This window comes from Brassica oleracea, chromosome C8 (assembly GCF_000695525.1).
Source record: "Brassica oleracea var. oleracea cultivar TO1000 chromosome C8, BOL, whole genome shotgun sequence".
In the NCBI taxonomy this organism is placed as follows: Eukaryota; Viridiplantae; Streptophyta; class Magnoliopsida; order Brassicales; family Brassicaceae; genus Brassica; species Brassica oleracea.
The window spans coordinates 19,993,365-20,002,441 of NC_027755.1; the positions used below are offsets into that span (position 1 = coordinate 19,993,365).

Genomic DNA, 9,077 nt, shown 5'->3' on the forward strand with positions numbered 1-9,077 from the left:
TTTTACACGCAAGACATCATCTTTTATTTCAACATTTCATTCTCACTTCTCAATATTAACTCATCTTACTTGACAAAAAAAAAACTCATCTCACAAAAAAATATACATTGACTCCCTTCTCTTCACTCTAACCCCTCAGAAAACTATTGGTTTTCCAATTCATTAATCAACAGATCTCTTGATTAACTAATGAGGTTTTAATCCCTTTTAAATCAATTTGGAGAAGACCAGAAGAAAAAAATGTATTTAATTGACCTCTAAATCTCCCCCAATATAATTTTTCTTTTTAAAAATATCATTTTTGTTTACTGCTTAAGAAGCGGCGCTTGTGTATCTTCCCACTGGTCCAATCGTCTTGAAGCCTTCTCCACCTGACATTAAAAATATTAAAAACATGAATTTTAGCCAAAGATATACTTCCTATATGTGTGTGTTGTAAGTTGTAACTATTAAAATTGATAATGAGTAATATACCTCTTTATCCCAATCAGTTCGGAAAGTGACAATGAGTAAGATGATAGTTTGCATGAGCGTACCCGCAATCATTCCTGTCCATATTCCCTGCAGCAAATCATTAACCAATTAATTATATTTTCACTTTACATCGATCAATCATTAATCGTCGATTAGAATGTAGATTCTTTCAATCAAAGAAATTTTACCTTAGCTCCCATGTCATAGGTGAAACCAAGAACATAACCAATAGGGATCCCCACAATGTAATAACATCCTATGTTAACGTACGCCACAAATGCTTGCCATCCACATCCAACGGCAACGCCTGTTTTAGTTACCTTTGTTGTTAATAACTTTTCAAATAGTTCATTTATTTGGTGTTTTGATATAATATATCTACTTTATTATACCAGATAAAACAGGTTGAACTCCATTGAGAACTATGGTAATAGCCAAGTAAGGAGTGAGCTCGGCTACAGCTTCAGCAACAGCTGGGCTGTCTGTAAAAAGGTAGCTGATGACATTGCGCCACGAGAGGATCAGTACGGCTTCAAACAGTGATAGTAAAAACGACACTCCTGTAGTTACTGCGGTTGAAAATGCTGCTGATCTTGGATTTCCAGCTCCTAATTCATTACTAACTCTCACGCTGTAATTAAAAAAGACAGATATTAATTAAAATATTACGTTTATGTGTTACCATTTGCACGAAAACAATTCCAAAAATAACTAAAATTGTCAAATCATTTTTGACCAACCTTGCAGCTGCGTTGAATCCAACGGAGACCATGAAAGAGATAGCAGAAATTGACATGCTGCCAAAAAAAAAAAAAAAAAATTTAGTATTCAACACTTGTTGAGTTGAGTAATCAACACCTTTTTCCGCCAAAAGAAAGCATGCCGTTTGTTTACCAAAGGAAACGACACGCGGTTTAGGCTCACAAGAAACGTTAAAAAAACGCTGAGATTAGACTTTAACGGAAAAGATAACTACACGTGGCGAACTCTAATTGCTATTACTAGTCCATAATACGACAACACTCATTACATTCTGAGTAGACTAACGTGACTTGCGTTTCTCAAAAAGGTGATTACGGAGAGAGTAGCCAAATAAATAAATAATTATTATTTTACAGAAACCACAAAAAGTTCAATAGTTTGATCAGTCATATTGATTGTATTTCTATTCGTACCAATTATTTAATCATATGTTCAGATTCAATGTTCTCAACTCTCACTATCAGTTAATACATTTCATGGATGGATCCTAAGAGTTTTGGAAGTATATACTAAAGAATTGTTTATCGAGAAAAAAGACAAAAATAGCACTAAATCAAGTTTATGTTTCCAAACTAGCATTCAAGGTCAAAAGTCACAAAAATAGCACTTAATGTTTTATCAAAAGTCACAAACTTAGGGTTTAGAGTTAAAGGGTGGGGTTTAGTATTTAGGGTTTAGGGTTTAGAGTTTAGGGTTTAGGATTTAGAGTTTAGGGTTTATGGTTTAGGGTTTAGAGTTGAGAAATGAAGTTTTGGGGATAAGATTTCAAATTTTGAAAAATAAAAAAATTAAAATTTTCAAAGGATAAACTTAGAAAGGTGCTATTTTGGTCATTTTAGTTTTTGAGTGCTATTTTTGTGATATAAACTTAGAAATGTGCTATTTTGGAGATTTGCCCTTGTTTATCGGTAATTAGTATTCTTTGTTTCATAAGGTCAAAAACTAAAACTATAGCATAAAATATTATCCTGTGTTCAGATTCATATTGTTCTTCAGTCTTCATTAATATTATATAAATGATTCATTTTTTCATTTTTATATTAAAATTAAAGGTAAATTTTAATGCAGATCAAAGGTTTTGATCCACTTACCAGATAGCTAGAGAATCCAAGGCGAGTTCAGGGTTCTTGAGAAGTCCAGCGAGTAGAACAAGAATCTGAGCGTACCAAGACTCAAGGCAGAGCATGACGGCAGAAGCCGCCGATAACCGGAAAAAGTCCCAAAGACCATCAAAAGCTTTCCAGCTAAACCCGGTCCAAGTCCGGCGACATCTTGGACTCACCTTAATATACAAAACTTGAGCAAGAACAATGATCCACCACGAGAGACTGTGAATCACTGAGAGGCCAAGTAAGCCCCACCCGAGCTTGAAAACGGCCAGCCAAGATAGGAATATGTGGATGACGAGCGTGGCGGCTGAGATGTAAGCGCTTGGCGTGACGATGCTTTGTGACTGGAGGAACTTTTGTATGGGGAAGTTGACGGCGTAAGCGAAGATCATTGGGATCATACCGTAGACGAATATGGAAGCCATTGATGCCACATCAGCTGGCTCGCCGAGTGAAGTGAGGAGAGGTTTGGAGAAGATAAAGAGTAGTGTCATCGGAAGTCCGGTGAGGAATAGAACCACCGTTGATCTTTGTAGGTAGACTCCGAGCATCTCGTATCTGTGAGCTCCGTGCGCTTGTCCACATAATGTTTCCACTGCACTTCCCATTCCAAGCTGTGTCACCATGAAGAGAAGAAAATTAATATTCTTAAGGACCAAGAAGATTTTTTCACTTACAACAAAAAAATTATCAAACAACTAAAAGTGATAAAAAATATTAGTTTCAACTTTTAGTTTGTTTCTCTAAACTTAAAAAGCTTATTGGATTGAAGGTTTATATTGATTTTTTAATGTCGCTTATTGTATTTAACGTTTACAAATACTATATAAAATTCAAAGTTATTAGATTAATTATTTGTAAATATATATATACTTTCCGGTTTCATGTTTTTTTTCTCTCTGGTTTCATGTTACTTCCCTTAGTTTCTGTTTGCTGAGTTTTTTTCTTTACAGTTTGAGTTTAGTTTTAAAGAGAAAACGTAAGTAGTAATTAATTACCATGAGACCAAATGTGAACATATTGAAACCGCTGTTTCCTAGAGAAGCGGCGGCGAGTTGCATACTTCCAATACGACCGGCGAAGATACGAGTGAGCATAGACATGCCATTATTAATGACGTAGACAAAGATCGCTGGAGCCGCCAGGTTGAAGAGAAATTTCAGCTCGATCAACGCCGCGAAATATAGCCGCCGGAGATAAGGCAAATGAGTGTCTGTTAACACACTCTCCATCCTGAAGTCAACTTCCGACTTCGTTGGCTCAAGTAATGGTTGCTGGAGGTTGTCCACGGCGGTGACGGCAGCTTCCGAACCCATTCCTGGAAATTATATTTTATTTACTAAAAGGAAGAGAATATGAATGTTTCTTGACGACTCTTCACTCTCTTTCTCTCTTTGTCGAGTGTGTATCGTTCTGCTACTTGGCTTTGAGGAGCTGTTATATAAAGGCGATTTTGCCGTGTCTACTCACCGAAATTGTCTATTTTTTATTTACAAGATAATAAAAAAGCTTAAAAGGAAGAGACGAGTAAAAGTCAAAATATCTATTTTGCCCTTAGCACGTAAAAAACTAATTTTTTTTAAAGTAGATTAATTTTTAATTGGAAACATAGCATTCCATACATAAATCAATTATCCTTAATACCATAAGTTAAAAACATACAGTATTAGTATATATGTTATGTTTTACTGCATCTAAACTGGTTTTTTATTTTCTTCCAAACTAATTTTCTTAAAAGGCGGCTAAAACAAAGCTAAAATTGTCATGCCAGGGAAGTTTATCTGCTATAACCATTTTCTAAACTATTTTTCATGAAAAAAACTATTTCATGAAATAAATAACATCATAGATCGACACCATTTTTTAAAGAATGTAAAACCGATCAACACACATCTTACTTTATAAGATTTTGTATACTTTTCTATTAAACCAACAAAGGATATTTGGACTTTGTTGACAAAAAAAAAAATTCTGGAAAGAGCTCATCATGCAATTTATTCTTTTTAATCATTTTACTTTAGTCACAGACTCACAGTAACTCTTCGTTGGTCAAGGTGTACTAATTACTCCGTACGTAAAATCCATATTCTGGAAAAAAAAATTTGTTTCAAAAGATACATTTTTTATATTTTCAATGCATTATTTAATAAAAATTTGTAAATTTCGAAAAATTTAATAGTGTTTATTGTATTTCTATTAGCTAAAAATTATGGAAAATGTTATTCATAAAAACAATGCATTTAATCAAATTTTAATGTGTTTTCTTAATATGCGCGAAAAATTTAAAATATGTATATTTTTGAAACGGAAGGAGTATGTTTTATTAACAACTGTGTATCGTACTATACTTTTCAACCACATTTGCAGAAATCGTACAATGTTAGAGACAATGATCATGGTAAGATAATTAATACTTTATCCGTCTCATTTTAGTTATCGTTTTAAAGTTTATGCACACAAATTAAGAAAATATTTAATTTTGTATATTTCCAAAATAAAACGTCATTATCTATACACTTAACCATATTTCAACTAATAGAAAAATAAAATGAAAAATATTGTTAATAAATTTGGTATTAAAAAAAATAAAACAACATTTAAAATGAAACAAAATTTTAACTATAAAACGGAAACTAATATGAAATGTATGGAGTAGTATTTACTTCTGGTCTCTTTTTTGGCAACAATTCAGAATTGATATCAACGTGATTCTCATAGAAACATGTTATTTTACTTGGAATCAAACGCAGAAAACAAAGCACAACACGTGATTTTGATGTCCCTCCCGGGAAAAAGTCCACACGACACATTCGGCAGTCAAGAGATCAATCAAGTTATGTAACGTTTATTACTTTTCTGTTGCGTCTTTTGCGAGTGTGGCAAGGCTTTTCTGCATTCCTAAAGCAGCCCCTTAAAACCTCCTTAGCTTTTTGGGTTTTTGATCGGTTTGGTCGGAGCGTTCGACTTATTCCGTATGTTCATGTCACGTAGGTACAAATCTTTGTCTTCTCGTCAACTTTTTGTTTATAGTTTTATCGGATGTGGTATGAATGGTCACATGAACATAACACTTGCGATGATTAAACATATTTGTGAAGATAACATCACTTTGATATATTATACAAAAAAAAAAAAAAAAAAAATCACTTTGATATATTATAAAAAAAAAAAAAAAAAACATCACTTTGATATGTTTGCAATAATTAAAGTTGTGAAAATGTTTACAGTTATGGTACGTTGGAAAATAAGGCAGCTGGGCAAAATGACAATGATAAAGAAAAAACAACGAGTCAGTTGTCTGGAGTTTCTACGATGGCCACATGGCTACATTTAATTGTAATATCTTGTAGAAAATTTACGTTCTTCAACTTTTATTTGTTTTTATACAATTGGCAGATTAGGTACATAATACATATATGTACGCCAAAATATTAAGCATTTTTACTCATAAAATAGTAATTAGAATACTATTTTTTGGGGTGACTTAAAAAGAACAATAATTTGTGTGAAATTATTAATTTGAAAATGGCGAATAATCTGTTGTTTGTCGCGTTACTCATTTCCTAATAATATTTTTTCGTGTGTTAATATAAACAAAGTGAAGATGGAATTAATCTGGATATGAGATCGAAATGAAAAATATAGACTACCAAATAAGATTTGGGACTTTACAAAGATTACTATGGATGGGGTTTCCACGACACGTAACTTGCGTGGTTTTAATTATATCCCATAGTTCATCCTATTTAAATCTAAAATAAATAACAACTCCAACTAGGCCTGGGCATTTGGGTCTTCGGATCGGATTCGGACCGTGTTTTTTTGGTCCAGGTTTTTCGGGTAATAAATATTGAGACCCAATAAATATTTAAAAAAATTCAAGTCGGGTTCGGATCGGTTCTTCTTGGGTTCGGATCGGTTCGGATCTATAAATAAAATACCCGTAAAATACCCGTAATTTTTTGGGTTCATAACGGATCCAGATCGGGTTCGAATATTTATGATCTAAAAAAGACTTGGCATAACCAACTCCATCAAATTTAGTCGATATTTGTCATATATATCTAAAATTTTACAAAATAACTTAAATGAAACTATTAATAATTAAATAAAACATTTTTAAACTCTAAATTTTACATTTTAAAACTTCCTATTACTTCAAAAATACAAAATAATAACAAATGTTGTTAATAAAAGATATTTCAACTAAATTATAAAATAATATATATAAAATAGAACATAAAAAATCATAGTTTTAGATATATATGTGTTTTAAGTCGGGTATAAATCGGTTCTTATCGGGTCGAGTCTATTCGGATCGGTTCTTTTTGAATCCGGATCTATTCGGGTCGGATTCTTTCGGTTCCGGTTCTTTCGGGTAAAAAAAATTTATACCCAAAAGATATTTGTAAATTTTTGCTTCGGTTCCGGTTTGGGTTTTCAGGTCCAGATTAAAATGCCCAGACCTAACTCCAACTGCAAGATCGAAATTGAATTGTATCAAAATGCGAAAGTGACTACCCTTTGGTAGGCTGGACTTTACTAGCGAATCAATAATGAGTAGTAAATGGTTGTTGCTAAAAAAAAAAGAGAGAGTAGTAAATGGTTATGATTTAATAGATTTCAAACTGTCACAATCAGTTGAAATTGTAAAGCAAAAATAATGTTAGCCGATCCAAAACTGCTTTTACTTTTAGCATGAAAGAAACCAATGGAAAAATAATAGTAATTAATTTAAATCAATTAGCAGAATATTTTCTCTAAAACTTCTATACTCATAATTTATTGTAAGCACATGTGCAATCACCTTATTTTCTGCATCTAAAAATAAATTATTAATAAAAAATATGCAATTATATAAAAAAAATATCAAATAATTTATCACACAAATTGTTAGATTAGGGTTTATTATGGGCTTCCAACTCAAAACCAATTGGTGATTAGTGGATTGGCCATAACCCTTTATATATTACTTAATCTTCCTTAGAATTCCCAATGTATGATATATATCCCTAATACCCCTCCTCGAGATAATGACTCTTATCGGCCAAAAATCTCGGAATTTTAGGACATTTATACTCGGTCGAGAGAGTTTAACACAACCTTTATACCCGGTTGAAAGGGTTAATCACGACCTTTATACCCGGTAAGAAGGGTTAATTTTAATTTTATTCAAGAGTTTATGGTATTTAGGATCTGGGCTCTGATATCATGTTAGATTAGGGTTTATTATGGGATACCAACTCAAAACCAATTGGTGATTAGTGGATTGGCCCTAACCCTTTATATATTACTTAATCTCCATTAGAATTTCCAATCTAGGATATATATCCCTAATACAAATCGTATTTATTTTGCAAATCCAGGTATTATATAAGTAAATAAAAACCCAAGCTGGAACAAGATCTACAATATATGAATCCGATCTGCAAAAGCAGTGTGGGTATGATTTATTGGTTGCCGACAAAATGGTTAGCTGCAATCCATCTGCGATCGAACTTCCAACAACGACCATTTATTTACTTCATATTTTCGGTTATAATTCTTACCGCACTACACATGTGAAATATATATATATATATATATACATATATATATATATATGTATTTATTTATAATATTCATTTACTTCTATCACAAATACTGCTAACTCCAAATCAATATATCTAATTTACATCATTTAAGCAAATGCCGATAAATCACGATAGATGACTCAGTTTACAAAGATAGTATAGTTTGATGTCTATTCATTACTTGTGCAACGACAGGCCTTCGAGAACTCTTAAATGAACATCATATTCAATATTTTGACACTCAATCTGATTTTTATTTTTTTAAAATATATGATATATCTACAATGAAACACATTCCTTGAATCAACCATTAATTAGACCAACTCAAAGTGACGGTCACCAGTAACAAATATTTTTATATATATCTACGTATCTATTTGTTTTTGTTACTATTTAAATCTAAATCGCATTGCAGTTGTTTTGTGGATTACCACTCGCACCCTCGATCATACGGGTACAAAACAATTTTGTAAAAAATAAATACTACTATAAAATAAATAAGCGAGTGAAGAAAAAGGGAAAAACGTGTAAAATTTAACAACATGTAAACAAAACATTTAAAGAATGTGGTGACGTAGACGTAAAAGATGTGACGTACAAAAGATGCCACGTTGTACATGCCAAACTCGTGCTTTTAAAATTCACGAAGACGATTTTGATTGGAAGGTCAAACTACGTTGACAATAGAGGCGCAAACGCGGACAAGAGAGCCTTCCACAGCTAAGCACACAGAGTTTTTACATACACGAAGCTCCTACTCGTAATGTAGGTGTGAGTTCATTGTTATAATATTTTTTTTTTGTCAACAAAAAAATTTTGTTTATTAATAATACTTTATGTTGATATAATTTTTTTTTTCAGTGTTATAATTTTGTTTATTAATAATACTTTATGTTGATATAATTATTAATTATGTGGAGTATTTGACAAATCAATTTCAGAAGAGAAAAAGCGTCGAAATATTAAAGAAATAAGAACAATCGTGGTGATTAGTTGACCAACGAATATGAATCGACTAGTACTTTCAGGATTGCATGTAATAGTTTACATTTTAAGCTGAAAGAAGTAAAAGAGAATGAATTAAATGGTATTTAAAAAAAAAAAAATCTAGCAATGTTACTTCTCTAAGACCTTTTCATTAATTAGAGCACTTAATACA

General features: G+C 32.1%; 1 protein-coding gene across 1 annotated transcript; it reads right to left on the reverse strand.

Annotated features, from left to right (window-relative positions):
* Positions 1–3,759, reverse strand: LOC106307981 (protein TRANSPARENT TESTA 12). The gene is made up of 7 exons (XM_013745087.1): positions 3,344–3,759; positions 2,328–2,959; positions 1,215–1,271; positions 867–1,105; positions 663–781; positions 475–561; positions 1–371 (listed from the first exon to the last, which is right to left on the reverse strand). Exons 1-7 carry the CDS (start codon positions 3,659–3,661, stop codon positions 306–308), a joined length of 1,518 nt encoding a protein of 505 aa, XP_013600541.1. The 5' UTR covers positions 3,662–3,759; the 3' UTR covers positions 1–305.
* Positions 3,760–9,077: the final 5,318 nt, after the last annotated feature.